Source organism: Xenopus tropicalis, chromosome 9 (genome assembly GCF_000004195.4).
Source record: "Xenopus tropicalis strain Nigerian chromosome 9, UCB_Xtro_10.0, whole genome shotgun sequence".
In the NCBI taxonomy this organism is placed as follows: Eukaryota; Metazoa; Chordata; class Amphibia; order Anura; family Pipidae; genus Xenopus; species Xenopus tropicalis.
In genome coordinates this window covers 34,498,987-34,518,235 of record NC_030685.2, presented here as the reverse complement: position 1 = coordinate 34,518,235, position 19,249 = coordinate 34,498,987, and the positions used below count along the sequence as shown (strand labels likewise).

The window sequence follows — 19,249 nt, the reverse complement described above, 5'->3', positions numbered from 1 at the left end:
GGGACATAATTTATTATTACTGTCCTATATTTATGGAACTCGGTGAAACTATTTTCTGCTACAGGAAGAATCATTACATTAATAAATGGGATCATGGAAATTTTTTAGATTCAATGAATCCTTACAATTTGCCATTCATTATAGTTGATGCAAAGCTCTAAGTTCCGTGTTTTTCTTAAACTTTTTCTCTTGGGACAACATATTATAATGGGCACAAATTGTATTTATTTAAATCAATAATTAAAGGTTTTATTTTACTGTATTTAAGAGGATCATGTAGATTCACCCTAAACATAGGGACTTATTTTTAGGTATGAAACTGGTCAAACTACCAAAATGCCAATTCTTGTAGTTTTATTGGTATACTAGGAGGGGTAATCTCTCAAAATAGCAAAAGTATCCAATGTATCTATATTGTGAATGGGATGCTGCCATTTGTGCAGGAGCTTGACACCCAGGGGATTTTCTGGGCCCAAGCCAACCCTGAGGCCTTCCCGATGCTGCTCCCCCTCAATTCAGCAAGGGGGGACTCAAGGGGGGATGCATCACTGAAGCAAAAAGCGCAATTAAATAAGGCGATCAGAAAACCGCAAAATTTGATAATTCCCCTGGGAAAGAATGTCTTTAGAAGTGTATTTATCAGTGGGTGAAAGTTAGAGTTCATCATTTAATAAATACGCCTCTAAAAATCCCATAGGAATGAACAGAAAGTGGGTGCATTTTTCTGTAGTGAGCTCTAATTTCACATTTTAATAAATCTGCATGTAAATTTTTCAGTGAAATGGTTAATATAATGCTTTTGGCTGTTGCCTGTGTAATGGCAAGTGGATGCTTCTTTCCATGTACAGATGACTTGTTATTAGTCTTTTAAAAAGTAAGATTTAGAAATGCTATGCCAGCACAAAACATGGCAACACATGAAAAACCTATTTAATGTGATAACAACAAAGGTTGCAGTGACCTAATGGGGTTATGTCTATCTGTCAACAACTAAAGCAAGCATGAGAGCCTGGTTGTGAGCTAGGAACAACAAAACATCTATAATAAAAACAAAAGGTTCTAGAAAAATGACATAAGTTATTTACAACACAATTACAGAACCTACGTATTTTGCTCTTCCAGCTCATCGTTTTTATTCATCATAAGTACGACAACTTGCCGAAGTTCATCTACACAAACAGAAAATAAAAGAGTGGGTTTTTAGGGGCATACATCAATGTCAAGATAAGCACATTACTCAGAAAAACAGAGCAATTTGTTCATAATTTAAGTAATGATTAATATAGCATATTACATATTCTACAGTAAGCTATGATTATTTCCTAAACAATAAAACAAATCAAATATAAACTTGCTTTGTAGGAAAGTCATGTAAAAACCTGGTACACATTTTTTTCTCATACGCTGAGAGTAAAGATTATTACAACACAACTTATTCTTTTGCTTCCCCACCCCATTTATTGTAGAATAAGAACTTTTACATGACTGGACACATAAAAAAATGTGGTGTTTTTGTCTAATGATCACTACACAAGTTCTGTACAGTGTAATATCCACCTGCACTATAGTTTAACTTCTCACCAAATTAACACTATGAATAATTCTTAATGTAAAAATAGAATCCAAATCTAGATTTCTTTAAAGCTTTTACTTTTAAAGTAAGTGGTTTTCCAGCTTTATCAATTTATCACATATGACCAACCAAGTAGATTGTTGGACAGCTAAATTTATTGAACTGTATAAGAAATGACTGGTGTATTAGACAACTAGGATGTTCATTTGTTTGGAAGGGTGAAACAGAATTGGGATTTTCTGAATCACTACATCTCCCAGTTTAAATGTTGTACAGTAGTCCTGCAGCATCCTACCTATACAAATGAAATATCATACTGAAACTCAATAAAAATGTATGTGACATATATAAACAAAAGGGTTCATTGATAAATAAAAGTGCAAAGCACTAGGTATGCATAAAAAATCCAGTACTTAATACAGTGCAAGGTGCAAAGTACATGGGTAAACAGACACAAGGCTGCCATGGAATTGGTATCTACCTTGAGAAGGTGTTACTACCAGGCCTCACATAGCATGTTGCACATACACAAGCTATTCACACAAATTGATGACAAAAGTCAACACAAATTCCTCTGTTTTGTGGACATTCAGTATTACACTGAAATTCCAGGGGAAATTATGCATTTTGCACCTGGTGCATTGCACTTGCATCCAAGGCATTAATAATCAACCCTTCACATGTTTACATGACACACTGTCATACAAAAGGATGTTATACCAGAATGTCTATGGGCAGTGGCCATAAACACAAATTAAATAAAGTCAAATGAATAAAGTATTGCCAGAAGCAATTACAAAAAAATAGAACCTGCAAAATACTAAAATATGAGTGCACTGCCATGACAACCCCTTTACCATTGAAATACTTTATTCTTTATTCAATTGTATATAAGTCATATATTGGACTTAAGCAGTGTATGCAGGGTCGGACTAGACTACAGAAAAGCCAGAAATAAATTGCAGTGGGCCCTGATCCTTCTGGGCCAATGGCCTCCCCCATCTAGTCCCACCCACTACTTGCCACGGTGCTGAAATTATGCTGAGCCACTGCCGAAGTGATAGGTGGGGAAGTTTGAGCAGCATGCCAAGGATCTGCAGTGTTGGTGGGTGTGTGTTCATGTGGCATTCTGAGGATTTGTCACAGTTGGTGGGGGTAGAAGGTCCTAGAGGTTGGGTTCCAAGTGGGCCCAAAGAAGCTCAGTCTGAAACTGAATAACTGTTGAAACTGAACAACAAAAATAATAACTAAGGAAGGGATTTTGGGGCACAAAGGACTTTGAAATATATATATATACTGTATATATATTGTTAGGAAAGCGCAAAAAGCAATATAAAGAAAGGGAAGCAGGGAAAAACCAATTAGAACTCTGAAAAACATATCTCGGGGGGATTCCGCCACCTGAACTGGCAGTAGCTCCAGGGTTCCCACAGCACCCTGTATCAACAGGCACAGTACAAATGTGCCAAATGCATCAGGTGCATCATCTCACATGACCAGTTTCTATCTAATTGCCAGAGCAATTATGTCAATTTTAACTTTTTTTTTTTAACTCTACCTGGTGACTTTGGAATTGTGGGAAAACACTTAGCAATGGCATCTGAATGTACACTTTGCATACTACATTTATGGCAAGTGAATGACCCCTAGTACACTGTATTTGTATTTTAACCTATGGGTACTGCTCCTGTTACAGAGACAATACAATGAACTCTGACTTTTTTTATTTGCTTCTCCAGGGCTGGTGTTAGATCAGAACAATTAATTCAAAAACAAAATATCATGGCTTTTTTTTAGTCTTCAAAATACTTAAGTAATAATGTATTTCTGATTTTATGCTAATCTTACTTAGCGCGTCAGTTTTCTAATTATATCCTTCATTTCTAATATCCTATGTCACATCATGAAAAATCCTATTCCTGGCTTACATTTAACGAAAACGTTAAAAATAATCAGTTCTCATGGCACCCGCTTCTTGACTCCCTGCCAGTATGTGCAGAGTTTTGCTAAAACAAACCTGTTTCCCCCTACTTGCTTGTCATTGTACATTGAACTCTGAGCTCATATCTAAAAGAACTGGAAGCATCACTCCTAAAAGTGCCAGTGCCAAACCTATGCTCATAATTGCAACATGATGGCTATATAATGACCTGCTGGTGAACATAGAATAGCATCAGTCCCCGTTAAGCACACTCATTTACACTTTGGTTGCAATACATTTAACTGAAGAAATGCAAGAAGAGCGGCTAATTTGTTTCCACCTTCTAGCACATTAACATTATAACAACAGACCACAAGAATCTGAAGGAGGTCAGGTTAAAGAGCCACTCAAACTAGGATGTGTATACTGTATGATTCTATAAAATTGTTAAAATATAAAGACACATTACAGCTTCCTATCATTGAACTAGCACAGTTACATAATTATGTTTTTCATCTATAATACAGGGTTTCTGTAACACAGCAATACATACAGGTATAAAGTTTAGTAAGACCCATAAAAAGGGTCATATATTAGAAACATTTTTTAGCTCAGGGATCCCCAACCTTTCTTACTCCTGAGCCACAGTCAAATATAAAAAGACAACACAAGCATCATAAAAGTTCATGGACGTGCCAAATAAGGGCTAAGATTGGCTATTAGGTAGCCTCTATGAACACTATCAGCTCAAAAGAGGCTTTATTTGGTAGTAAATCTTGTTTGTATTCAACCAAAACTTGCCACTGGAATGAATTCAAAAATAACTACCTGCTTTGGGGGCACTGAGAGAAACATTGAAGGGGTTGGTGAGCAACATGTTACTTACGAGCCACTGGTTGGGGATCATTGATTTAGCTCAATCAGGTACTTGTATGAGGCTACTTTCTGTATAGTATACAGTGAGGAACATAAGTATTTAAACACCCTGCGATTTTGCAAGTTCTCCTACTTAGAAATCATGGAGGGGTCAGAAATTCACATTGTAGGTCCATCCCCACTGTGAGAGACAGCATTTAAAAAAAAAAAATCACATTGTATGATTTTTAAAGAATTTATTTGTATTGCACTGCTGCACATAAGTATTTGAACACCTAGCAATCAGCAAGAATTCTGGCTCTCAAAGACCTGTTACTCTGCCTTTAAAAAGTCCACCTCTACTCCACTCATTAATCTAAATTAGTGGCACCTGTCTGAGCTCTTTAAAGACACCTGTCTACCCCACAGTCAGTCAGACTCCAACTACTACCATGGGCAAGACCAAAGAGCTGTCAAAAGACACCAGAGATAAAATTGTGGACCTCCACAAGGCTGGAAAGGGCTACGGGGCAATTGCTAAGCTGCTTGGTGAAAATAGATCAACTGTTGGAGCAATTGTTAGAAAATGGAAAAGGCTAAAGACGACTGTCAGTCTCCCTAGGACTGGAGCTCCGTGCAAGATCTCACCTTGTGGGGTATCACTGATGATAAGAAAGGTGAGGAATCAGCCCAGACCTACAAGGGAGCTGCTGGTCAATGACATGAAGAGAGCTGGGACCACAGTTTCAAAGGTCACTGTGGGTAGAACACGATGCCGTCATGGTTTCAAATCATGCATTGCATGAAAGGTTCCCCTGCTCAAGTCATCACATGTCCAGGCCCGTCTGAAGTTTGCCAATGACCATCTGGATGATCCAGAGGAGGCATGGGAAAAAGACATGTGGTCAGATTAGACCAAAGTAGAACTTTTTGATCTAAACTTCACTCGCCGTGTTTGGAGGAAAAATAAGGATGAGTTGCATCCCAAGAACACAATCCCTACTGTGAAGCATGGGGGTGGTAACATCATGCTTTGGGGGTGCTTTTCTGTGAAGAGGACAGGACGACTGCACTGTATTAAGATTTTGAGCAACAACCTCCTTCCCTCAGTCAGAGCATTGAAGATGGGTTGTGGCTGGATCTTCCAACATGACAATGAAGAGCAGCCCCGAAACCTGACAGATCTAGAGGAGATCTGCGTGGAGGAGTGGGACAAAATCCCTGTTGCAGTGTGTGCAAACCTGGTCAAGAACTACAGGAAATGTTTGCAAACAAAGGCTTCTGTACCAAATATTAACAATAATTTTCTCAGGTGTTCAAATACTTATGTGAACATGTTGAGTGTTGTAAGAAGAAGGGGAGATGCCACACAGTGGTGAAAATGGCCTTGTCCCAACTTTTTTGGGATTTGTTGACACCATGAAATTCTGAATCAACTGTTTTTCCCTTAAAATGGTACATTTTCTCAGTTTAAACTTTTGTTCCGTGATTTATGTTCTATTCTGAATAAAATATTAGAAGTTGGCACCTCCACATCATTGCATTCAGTTTTTATTCACTATTTGTTTAGTGTCCCAACTTTTTTGGAATCCGGTTTGTACTTGCTGCACAGATAGAAAGTACATTATATTCTTATAATACTTCAAACACCATGAATAAACTATGTTGTATGATCTTCATAGCACCTTTATTTGATATTACAACATCATGATGGAACAATATTCCCTATACTAAAGAACAAATTAAAAGTCAAATCTCTCTGCAATACAGCAGCATCTCTGGTTAAATCCAACCTGCTGTTGTTGACCCTGAGTGCCAAGTGGGTTCTGGGTAAAATGGACATCAGGAGTCTCCGCTAACCTGTAAATCATTTAAATCAGTTTGCAGAGATATGTTTTCATATTGACTTGAAGGAGTATTTCTGTTTATCAGTTTTAAAAACTAAATTAAATCCACCGTGATACAATGTTCTAAGACAAGGGGGTGATTAATTTGTATAGGCAGGGTTTATGAAAGAATGCTAATTGTGTATCAGAAGTACTGCACATAATAACAGTTGTCATTTAATGATGGAAATCAACACTCCAGATCTTATTGGTCAAAACACACTTTGCATTAACAAAGAAGATGGGGGGTGTACAATGTTAGGCATTCCTCAGTGAATGTAATCACTTAGCTGATATCCCGGGTTAAGTGAAGAAAGAAGAAGAATACCCACGCGTGAAGAAAGAAGAAAAATACCCACGCGTGAAGAAAGAAGAAGCAGGAAGACGATTGCTCCATTGTGCTATCTGAAGAGTACCCCAGTACAGGAGTACTGGCCCAGGGGTTTTAGGTAAGTTATTACAATCACTGTGGTGTGCTTAACGTTTGGCATAAGCCCATGATTGAGACTTTTTTTTTTGCCCATAAATTAATGAGTGTGGATTTCCTTTTACAATCTGAATGTGGAAAGAGAAATAGAAAGACTGCTTCTGATGTGCCTCTGATGTGTACCTCATTTACTAAAGGAAGAAGTTTGTGAAGCACACCACCAGCAGTCTCTGTGCAAGAGTCACTAAACCTATACACATTTACCAGAACTATCTAGTGAATTTGGCTATTACAGGGTGTAGAGAAGCAGAGACAGGGCAGAGACCAGATTTGCATGGTATCCTGCCTAGGTAATGCCTTTAAGAGCCCTGAAACTGGTGTGGCTTGGCACAAGAGTAAGTGAAACACTAAACAAGCAGCATAACAATCTTGTGCACAACAACCACTAGCAACAGCCATGCTGGGGAGGTGGCACTTTATGCTTGGAAATGAACAGATCTTAAACTGCTCCTACTCGTAAGTGCACCCAATGCTTTTGTGCCTTTATGCACAGCAGAAGCACATTTTCATTCCTTCTCATTCCTATCTTCTCCCACTGCTGCCTATGTTTTTTTGTAAGAATAACAGCAGCAATGTGGAATAGACACAGGGGAACATTTATTACATTAACACAGATTTGAAAGCACTGCTGACGGTAGCCGTTTTTCTCAGCAGCCGCAGCTGTTTGCTAAATAGTAACAGCCCGTCGGGGAGCGGGGAGGAGGTTAGTGCCATATCACTTGGGCACTCTCATTCCCTCACTTAGCACAGAGGTGTGATTCACCTTCCAATGACAGGTCAGTCTGAGAAAGAAATGTGACAAGTCCCATGACCTCCACGCTAACACTGTTATATAGCGCTACTGTCTGCCCCAAGGACACCAATGGTTAAATTTCAATTAATGCAAACAGCTGAAAGAGCACAAAAACATATCTTGGACACAAACAAATTGCTGCATGCAAACATGTCAATTAAGAAAGTCAACTATGTGACCAGTTTCTACCATGAGGATTCTGTGAACAATAAATCCCTACAGATTTGGGGCCAGGGCTGCTTTGCTGCTTTGTTTCTCTGATGATTTATTTTCCCATCTAAACATCACTTTTGCAGAGAGAAATACTGTAGCTGTACCTTACTAAGCAATAGATCCATCCTCGGTGCCTCTGACAATACCTATTTATCCAGCAGACAATGCTAGTGATACAGAACAAAATCCCATTCTATTAGCTTATAGACTCCTCAGGCAGTTAATTAAATCAAATGTCATTTGATTGTGACATTTCATAAAAACCACATTGGACATTATGGTCTGTGATTAAGACATGGCACTTAATCAAATCTTTAATGTCATTGGCATAATATTCCTGAAATGAAAAGTAATGTAAATGGAAATATAGTTCATTTTACCTATTAAAAAATGTGATCATTCTCTTGATTACTCTGTTTTATTATTATGTAGTATTTTAGCATTTATTATGGCAATTTTAATTTAATATTTGAATAAACTGATTGTGTTTGTCCCAGAATCCATCACTTCAAAGTGGAACAAGGGAAGGGAGGGGTTGCATGACACTGTCCTTAGAAGGGATGTTGGGAAATGGTTTGTCGGAGTGACATGGTTTTCTTTTAATCTGTGGAATCAGGTATGTCAGTGTTAAAAAAAGATACATTTATATTTAATTCTGGAAGTTCAGATACTGTGTATGCACCTTTTCTAAATAAGCTGAGCTGAATAAGCTTCTGTTTTATATGTCAAATACATGAGGGGGATATATTTTCCTAAATTTGCATCTATGTTAGTAAGGTCTAAAGCATTCCTCAGTTATAAAAAAAAATGGCTAAAATGCTTTATTAAATAACTTACTGGAAGCACAGGCATTACTAACCATCTCTCATTACACCTGGCATCCCAGTGAAGCAAACCTGTAGGGTTTTAGTTGTAATTTGTATAAACAATATCAGCCTCATGGGTAAAGGACAGAGAACATTATTATGAACAGTGAAAATCTGAAACAAAGCTTTTTGGACACCTCCCACCTAATACATCTTTTGTGAATAACTTTTATGATAAAGTCTTCCTCCACTAGTCTCTGTTCTTACTTGTAATGATTAATTTAAAGAGTACAAGTTAACTTTTTGCATGATGTATAGAATGCTATTCTGAGACAGTTTGTAATTGGTCTTAATTTTGTATTATTTGTAGTTTTTAAGGTATTTCAATTTTTGTTTAGCAGCTTTCCAGTTTGGTTTCAATGAGAGACAGATATATAAACAGACGAGGACCTGAATAGAAAGATAAGTTATGAAAAGTAACAATAACTGTAGCCTTACAGAGCATACCTGATTCCACAAATTAAAAAATTATAACAATTAAATAACAAAGGCCAATTGAAAAGTTGCTTAAAATTAGCCATTCTATAACATACTAAGGGGCTGATTTACTAAGACACGAATTCGAATCCGAATTGGAAAAATTCCGATTGGAAAATGAACATTTTGCGTCTTTTTCGTATTTTTTGCGATTTTTTTCGGCGCCTTTACGACTTTTCGGAAATTGTCGCGACTTTTTCGTTACCAATACGATTTTCGCGAAAAAACGCGAGTTTTTCGTAGCCATTACGATTCGCTCGTATCTTGTCGCGACTTTTTCGTATTGAGCGCTCGAAAGCGGCGGCCGAAACTTTCAGACTTAGCATGATTTTGGAAGCCTCCCATAGGACTCAATGGCACCCTGCAGCTCCAACCTGGCCCAAGAAAAGTCACCATACTGAAGCTTGAATGAATCCGAACGCTACGAAAAAATCGCAACATTTTGCGCAACTTTCTGAATGGCTACGAAAAAGGCGCGACTTTTCGCGCAAGTTTTAATGCTACGAAAAAATCGCCAGATTTTACTCAACATTCAGATGGCAACGAAAAAGTTGCGATAATTTTCCGAAAAAATCGCCAAATACCGATCATTACGAAAAAAACGCAATCGGACGCATTCGGCCGGTTCATGAGTAAGTAAATGGGCCCCTAAGAGTTAACTTAAAAGTGAATCACTTTATGGTTAAGAAAAGAGACTAGTGGGAGAACTTTATCATCAGTTCCTCACAACAGATATGTAGCAAGTGTGAGACATACTCAAGCACTTCATAGCATATGACATACTGTTTCTTTTGTGTCCTTTGTGCTATAACCCTTTAGTCAAAGGCTGTCATAATCTCTGTGGCAAACATAAGTGTTGTTGGTGCATGTATGGGAATATACATTACCATAGAAATTATATAATTCAATCAATCTCTAGAGCATACATAACTGAGTTTAAGAGATACTGCCACAGGGAAACATCCCTTTTTCAAAACGCATCAGTTAATTGCGTTCCTGTAGCAGAATTCTGTAATTTAAAAAAAAAATCCCTTTTGAGATATCACAAGAGACAAGCCACTTTCTTCAATTCCCAAGTCCACTCAGCCTCTAAGAATTTGCTCTAACCCCCGTTTGTAATAAAATGCACTAAGTATGCCCAGGAGCAGTAACCCATAGCAACCAATAAGATGTTTTCTTTTAAACAGGTGACTCGTAAATTATGCCTGTTGATTGGTTGCTATGGGTTACTGCTCCTGGGCAAACTTAGTGCATTTTATTACATACCCCCCACCCCCATAGACTTCTTTGCTGCACTGCAAGTTAAGGTGATGTATTGCCCCTGCTGGGCAATCATTAACTATTACTATATTTTTTAATGTGATTAAGCTGTATGTTGTTTCTAACTTGTATGTGTTTACCATCTTCTTTTCAAAGGCTCATTAAGCCCACGTATTGGTCAATGGGAAAGCACACATTAATCAGCACCTTACAAAACCAGTTTCCACCATTAGTGGTGGGTGTTTGTAACCTTAGCGGCTTATGTTGCTTTATGTTTGTTGGTATATATTTAGCCATCTGCGAGCAGCAATCCTGTGTCCCTATTATAAGTAAATCCCCAAGCTTTCAGTTTTTTAGCCTACGGTCTTCCTGAAATTGCTGGTAAACTGAGATCAAATATTGTTCAATATTTTTTAATCAAGCGTGGGTTTCATTGCTATATGGGTCATATTCTGCAGTATATGCAGTACTAGAAAAAAAAGATTGTTTTATTGTGTGTCTAGGTCACTGTAGTTTTCTTTTTTCATTAAATCTAATTGCTCAAACTATTCTTTCAGCTCAGTCTCTGGGTAGTCCATTGCCCTTAAATTACTACATCAACCTTTTCATCATGGTGCTTGATTTTGTGTGTGTGTGTGTGAAAACTAATGATTAAAAGCAGTCTGTCTGATAATAAACATGATAATATTTGGTCAGTGGATTTTGAATAATTACATATCACAAGCCTACTACCATGTCTTAATACAGTCAAGGGATGTCATTGTGTGCTTTTCCACCTGTCTACTGTCCCTGCAACAATATATCAGCAAATGAGCAGAAAAGCTTCTCCCGAAATACCCAGCTAAAGGGCGGCATTGGGCTAATTCAATCGATTTACAACAGCGGGCATAGGATTCCCAATCAACATCTGGACAATTTTAGTCAGATATCAGTCAGGTAGGCCCGTCAGGGGGTGCCCATACACGGGCACATAAGCAGCAGAATCACTCTGAAGGACCCAAATCAGACGCTGAAATCTGCCTGTGTATGGCCACCTATAGATGAGCACTATGAAATCACTCTTGCACCAATAGTGATAGCACCCACAGGGTAGTAAATTAATCCTAAAGTCTATTAGGTGACATCCCCTTGCCAAGCCAAAGATCCTTTAAAAATCTGCTGTATCAAAACAAAGAATCAGAAAATCATTATGGACACAGACTGTAACTGGTAATAAGGTAAAAATGTTCTTTTGCATAAATGACAAAAGTAAGCTTTATATAAGATTCAAAAGGGATGCTTTGCACTTCAGCATACAAAGTTTTCCTACTTAAAAGGATCACAGAAAGAGCAGATATTAAAAGCTGCGCAATTTCCACTTAAGGTCTGCTAGAGTCAGGAAATGTATGTTCAGATGCAGGTAAGGTGATATTCTAAATCTGCATCTGAACATATAGAGAATTTACTGCTGAAACTTCCTGCTTATATTTGGGAGTGCGTATAGAGCATTCTTACACTTGCAAATGCATTGGAGGGAATGAAATTATTTCAATTCCAGTAGTACTGGTAGGCAAACCTACATCTACCATAGTGTGACTTCCACTAAAGAGACAGTTTTTCCAATAATGCTTAAGTAAAAAGGTAAAAAATGCAGTTTACACAGTCGCTGTTTCAATATTTCAGTAACTGATGAGAAAAAAGGTAAAGTGGCTCCCTATGTCCCAGTGCTCGTTATTCGATATTTTATACCTGCATTCCATTTAGAATTTGGTTGCTAAGCAACCAGCCTCCCTTTTACTTAGAACCTACACTAATGGCTGCAGGACAGTCCTTTTATACACTCACCCTTGGTTAAAAAAAAGCTATACTATATATGTGTATATGTGCATACGAACACAATTAATGCTGTCAGCACATCCTCATAGTGAGAATTAATTAGCTGTGTTGTACAGAAAATGTCACTAGCATAATAGATCTATTTATTGTTCACTATTATTGATATAATGTCCCACATACATCAATACGATTTCAACAAAAAAAGAAATACACACAGTACCTGTTACTTCCTACCTCCAAAGCTGGGATATCAAATATTCAATACTACTTATTGAACACATGATTTTAACTAGATGCATGAAAAAGTTAAGTAAAAGCAGTAGTATAGAAGGTATGGCAAAAAGAGAAGAAAGAAAGAACAATTTCCCCCCCTAGTGGCTGTTATGTTTATTAAACTGAGATGTCATTGCACCAAGCAAGTCATGTAGACAATAACTATGTTCTACAATTGGGAATACAACATAATCTTTTTTCCATTCAAAACTGATATGCATGTTATATTGTATAGGATATGATTATTAAAAGTCTTACAATTTAAGAGCTGTTTTGTTTAAAGGAACAGTAACACCAAAAAATTTAAGTGTATCAAAGTATTTAGAAATTAATGTACTGTTACTGGTAAAAGTTGTGTGTTTGCCTCAGAAACACTACAATAATTTATATCAATAAAGCTGCTGTTTAGCTGCAGGATAGCTACTAAAACTCAAATAGGGCTAAATGAAACAGGTTACATAACAGAAAACAGGTGAGCTCTGTTAAACACAATTGTATTCTACAGAGGTTATCTGTTATCTGCTATGTAACCTGCTATGTAACATGTCTCTCTTTTCTCCAGCTTGAAAGGCTGCTCACCATGACTACACAGCAGCTTATTTATATAAACTATAGTAATATTTCCAAAGAAAACTTTTACCAGTGCAGGGCAACAGTACATTGTATTTTAATTACTTTAATACACTTAATAAATAAAAACAGCACCTAAACTGTAAGGCTTTTAAAAATCATATCCTATACACTGTATAACTTGCATATCTATGCAGCATATCTGTTTAAAAAAAAGATCACTTTATTATGTTGTATTCCTAATTGTAAAACATCGTTATTCTTTACATGACTTGCTTGAGGCACTAAACACTTTCACTTAGGGGTCTTACTGTAACTCTAATAAGCAGTTCACACCTCAGATTTTGGTATTTTTGGTATTTTGTTCAAACAATATTTCTTGTGGGTAACTAAATATCTTACTTTTCGTCCACCAAAGCAAAACTCTGATAAAACTGTGTGTTACAGACTAGATGTTGTAGTCTTGTTGTAGGCAATGAAACTGCACTTTTGGCTAGAGACACACAATAGTTCCAAGCTCTCTATATTGATTATCATAACCTTATAGAGGTAACCTTCACTATTTCAGCATCTTTGCCCAATTGTCTCAGCTACTGACCATGTGTAAGCCACTGTAACTGCTAGGGGGCTGGTGCTTTGCCTATGGTGAAGTGAAATGTGTCACATAACATAAACTGCAAGAAAAACATCAGAAAGACAGCACAGAGAAATCATTTTCAAAGTAGTGGAGAAGGCTTCCATAAAATAGAAAGGAGCCTTTTAACAGAGATAAACAGTATGGGAGGCTTTAGTTGCCCTTTTGTGTATTTCAAAAAACATTTTTGCAAAGGGTGACTGTAATTTGATGTTCTTGATAACTCATTTGTTTTGGTGAGGCGCAGTTTTTGAAAGTTGGAAGTAGGGTTCTCCTGGGAAATAAATCATCTAAAATAGTAGCTGGCACACTATGCTATCGGTATGCCTGGATATCTGTATATATGAGAGGATTAAGGGGTGTGTGGCTAGGGGAGTCTTCTAAGTATAAATGAACTCTTTTTTCTCAGTCAGTTACTGTTTAGGTTATTTGCTTATTGCTACATAGAAAAAGATTAGACCATACAAAGTTAAGGTGACTCTGACATGTGTTCCTTAAAATAAAGGGAGCCTAAGGACAATTCACGAACACGCATAAGCAAAGGCTCCACTGAACATGCAAGACCCAGTAAGGAAGTTTTTGATAAAAATGGATGACTCACTGAACTCTGCTACACAGAAAATATGGCAAAACTAGTGTAACAATTCATAGAAACTTGTATATAAATACAAATGAATTGTTTACATTTCTTTGTGCTACTCCTGCATCAACAAACTGGGGGTGTCCTGAACGCAGTGTTTAAACGGACATTATCAACATTGCAAAACATAACCCCCAAGTTCAGCTATATCATGGGACTCTAATATCCTTTCTGTGCATGTGTGCGTTGTCTGATAGACTGGCATAGTTTTTACATTTATAATCCTGCGTCTCTGAAGATCACACTAACAAAAGCACAAGAAGACAGAGAGGGTTTTCTTTGTTAGAGTCCCTGGTTACTGTTGTGTATCAATATTTTTTGTATCAAAATACTGATACACACTTTCCATTACTAGGGCTGCCACTTGGCCGGTATTTCACTGGCCTAGCAAGTAGAATACCAGCCAGGGCCAGGGCCTGTATTACAAATTTTACCGGCAATGAAGTTGCTGGTAAAATTGTAATAACTTTTCCTTCACCCCAAGCCCACCTCCTATCTCCTCTCCCAGCTCCCTGTCTAGTCCAACCTACACACTATTGAATGCAGCCTACTGATGTTATTCTCCGCCCCCATCATAACTTTGCCCATTATGTCATGGACCTGACCCGATCCATTACTGATAAAAAGGTGTCATTATCATTTTAAAAATATTGCAATATACTTTATAGAATCAAAGCAAGCTGTGTGTATTTAAATAGATATTATACGTTTTATTTACAACCTTGATCTTATTTAAAAAAAGACTTACTAGTTGTCATTGATTCCGGACCAGGCGTTGAAGGCAGGACACTGTTAACTGCATTGGCAGGGACAGGAGGGCTGGCTTCCATACTGTCAGAGGAAGAGAAACTAACATTAAACAACAAATTAAGATAAGATTAACAAGTTACATCCATATACATGGAGAAAATAATGTTCTGTGGTGAAGACAGAATGGTTAGCCATTGTCTTCACAATGATTAAACTTTAGTCACTGTATCAGACAGTGAATCAGACCAGGGATCCATCAGCCATATAGGATTGAATTTCCATGCCTCCAAACATGTAATTTCAAAGGTCAGAATGTAAAGTGTTTGCCTATGTCTAATGTACCACCTGTAAAGTGCAAGCTCAGTGTGGTAGTTCAGTGAACAAGGAGAGTGTATAACTATGAGCTGGGTATACAAGACACCATCACAAAAATGGAGTAGAGAGGAATCCACATATGGGCATGTATATCCTGTGTTAAAACTCAATCTATGTTCTTGTGTGAATAAACAAATACAGGATTGTATAGCAACCCTATGACTTAGGTATCAGCACCATCAAATTTTTAGGGGCTTTGGTTGCCCTTTGAAAGAACATTATACTGACCAATTAAATATGTAGAAAACACATTCTTCAATATCCAAGGCCTTTTGCCAATATTGTACAAAACGTTGTTTCATATGATAATATCGGTGTGTGTATGGCCACCTTTAGAATTTGCTAGTAGCACTATAGAATACATTTGAGCCCGAAAAAGTTTACAGGAAGCAGCTATTACTAAAACTGTGATACTGCCCATGATCCTGATTCTAGAGCTCCAAATAAAAATGTTATCTCTGTAGTAAAACAAAAGTAGAAAGAAGGGGGTATGTAGGATTGGGGTATGAAGAGGTACCAATCATTCCTATGTTTTAAAAACTGCAAACAAAATATGTAGATAAAACTTGCAACTATTTATCTCACTTACTATCCTTTCGCTCTGCCTATAGAGTTGAAAATGTCATATAGGGAAGTGTCACAGTGTATGTATTGTTACCGATGCACCAGTAACATGAAAGTGCAGAGGGAAGGGTTACGACTGAGGTTAAATTTGCACTCCATGTGGGAAAAGGGGGGTACAACATGGTTGGGACAGAATGAACTGCTCACGGGGGGAACATGTATATTGCACTGGCTGTTGTGTGAAAGCAATGCTAGAGAAGAGAATAAAGGCATTAAGACTAGGCTGCAGAACCAATTTACTCTAAGTGAGGGGTGATGAGATGGTGGAAGGGTATAGCCCACTGCTGGATGGTGGTTATGCAATGTTTGTAAAAGAGAAAGATTATACGATAGTGGACAGATATGGTGCACTTTTAAATAAAGTAAACGCACTGCTAAGGTGCAAAATAGAAAATCCCCAGTTAAGTTGAGGACATATAGGATACAATGTAAAAGAAATGTTTCATAGTTGGGAATGGAGAGATCACGGTACCGCTGTGGTGAAGGCTGAAGAGTTGACCAAAAATGTTATGGGAAGCCAGAGGGCAGCCCTATAAGATGAGACAGTATGAATTGGCACTACTGTCCATGAGTAGGAACATATATTAAAGGGTTGAGAAAGGAAGCAATTCTGTGCAAGATAAATAATGAATTAGCACTGCTGAGAGGAAATGGATTCATTGCTGGGTGACAGAAAAACTGCCTGTGAGTGTGTCTTTAGTAACTCACTGGGGGTGAGTGGTAATGCAGGTAGTTTAAAGCAAACAACTAATTTACAAATATAATGTGAGAACACAATATTCAATTTGTATCTAAAACCTCATCATAGTAATTTAAAAAAGCACCTGAACTGAATATCCGATCCTCTCTGAGCAAGTTCTACAGCAATGGTGGCATTCTCATTTTCCTCTCCATAAGGCAGGTGATCCAAATTGTCATCTGTGGCACGTAAAGGGTAACACTGACTAACATGATCAACACCATTAAAATAGATGAAAACTATTAAATTAGAACTTAGATACATTGCTTTTTCAGCTTAATAACTAATATCCCCTAACTCTGTCTCTTGAATGGCTGCATTAATACAAATAAACCAACTTGGAAGTGTTTCAGCAGTTTAATTCTGATGCTAAGCAAAGGCAACACTAAAAAGCCATCCATCACTGACACCAAAGTCATTAACACAGATAAACGACTTATGTAATATGCCTTTATGAGGTTATATAACCCAAACTGGAAGACAATAATTTCTGAGCTCTTCATAGATCTCCAGATCCAAAAATATTTGCGTAAGTTATATTGGAACAAACATCAACAGTAATAAGCTTAGTATGTAAACTGTTTCAGATGTAGCCATGCGGATAAAGCATTTGCTTGCATAAAAATGATGGCTTAGTACTTAGAAAGTCATTTGAAAAATAAATGGTCAGTAAATGAATGTTAATAAAACAAATTTGTTAAGTCAGGCGGTGCATACATTTAAGTTCCAAATCTAACTGCTTTCTCATACGCGAATGATCCAAATTAAGTATCGGTGGGATGGCTCAGCAAAGCACATACCAATTTTAAAAATTGTCTTTGCTGATTCCAACATTAAAACTAATGTGGCGGTAAAACAGCTGAATTTGAAATCAATAATTTTGCTTGAAACAATTGCAGTATAACTGTTATTGCAGTTTATTTATAAAGCCTACACATTTAGAGCAGTATGAACATGGTATAAGCAAAGGGACAACATGAAAAACAATGCGGCAAGCAGAAGCTTACTAATAGAGAGAGCTTACGAACTACAGATCCAGAATGGGAAATGAAAGAGAAGGCACGCCATGCTACAAACGAAGATATGATACTATAGCACAGAAATTCTTATGAGTCTTTCTAAACAGCCAAATGATCTTGATTCAAGTATAATTTAAAAGCTAAAATATATTTACTACTTCCGCTATGGCAGGTGTTTCTCACCTGAGACACTGGATGATAGAAGCAGACAGAAGAGTTTCTCTAACCTCTTTTGTATATGCTGAACTTCATCATTACATATTTAACTAAGGCATTCCAAGTGCACAGATGCCCAAACAGTACACCACAAGCCTAATAAATGGCAACTGTATGTGGCATTCTGCAGTACATAATGACCTATAACTAATAGAAGCATCACAATAGCTTTTCTTTTAACCAATCCCTTTAAAGGAACAGTAACACCAAAAAATGAAAGTGTATAAAAGTAACTAAAATATAATGTGCTGCTGCCCTGCACTGGTAAAAGTTGTGTGTTTACTTCAGAAAGTCTACTATAATTTATATAAATAAGCTGCTGTGTAGCCATGGAGGCAGCCATTCAAAGGAGAAAAGGCACAGGCACATAGCAGATAACAGATAAAACACTATTGTATTCTACAGAACTTATCTGTTATCTGCTATGTAACTTGTGCCTTTTCTCTTTTTTTCCAGCTTGAATGGCTGCCCCGGTGGCTACACAGCAGCTTATTATATAAATTATAGTAGTGTTACTGTAGCAAACACACCAGTTTTACCAGTGCCGGGCAACAGTGCATTATATTTTTATTACTTTAAAGCTCTTTCATTTTTTGGTGTTACGGTTCCTTTAAGCTTCCCAGAGACATCAGCAGTGAAATTACTAGGCTCATTTAACTCAACCCATCCACTACCACTGCCAACACTCATGTGTCCTGCTGCCCCACAGGCACCGCAATCCCCCAAACGGCACGTCATCCCTTCCCCACACTGTGCTTACCAGCAATTAAAGCACCAAGGCAAAACAGCCCTATTAATATGATGCAATGATAAAACAACAAAGTGAGAGTCATACAAATAGAGGGAAACAATTCCTTGAAGTTTTCAAAGACGCACTGCCTACAGCTAACACTAGTTAAGCTAAGAAGTGCTGTACTGTATCATGGCTTCGGTTAAAAAGCACAAAAACACCATTTTGGTGAAAGAATCCCTTTAATATATAAAAAGGTTTCTTACCAGAATGAGAACAGGAATCATTGGTATTGGCAGGAAATAAAACATCAGAATCATGAAGAACCTGCAGTGGTGCCCAGCAAGAGACCTGAGGATTATCCATGCTTCCTATAGACACCCTAAAATACAAGCAATTACAGTTGATTCTATATCACGTCATAGGTTTACATGCACAAAGTTTGGCCCAATATTTAATCTCTTCTTTAAACAAAAGAGCAAACACTATGGCAAGGTTTTACATTTGTAAAAATTAGCGGTTTGTTTCTCAAA

The 19,249-nt window shown here is 37.4% G+C and overlaps 1 protein-coding gene across 2 annotated transcripts in view; it reads right to left on the bottom strand.

Moving 5' to 3' along the window:
• The window catches only part of snx29 (sorting nexin 29), a 270,710-nt gene that overhangs the window by 226,365 nt on the left and 25,096 nt on the right, over positions 1 to 19,249 (bottom strand). For both annotated transcript variants that reach the window (XM_031893495.1, XM_002937686.5), the window contains exons 9-12: positions 18,983 to 19,098; positions 16,837 to 16,930; positions 15,012 to 15,094; positions 1,106 to 1,169 (exon numbers count right to left, since the gene is read on the bottom strand). In XM_031893495.1, coding sequence (XP_031749355.1) covers positions 1,106 to 1,169; positions 15,012 to 15,094; positions 16,837 to 16,930; positions 18,983 to 19,098 — 357 coding nt within the window. The remainder of the gene's footprint in view (positions 1 to 1,105; positions 1,170 to 15,011; positions 15,095 to 16,836; positions 16,931 to 18,982; positions 19,099 to 19,249) is intronic.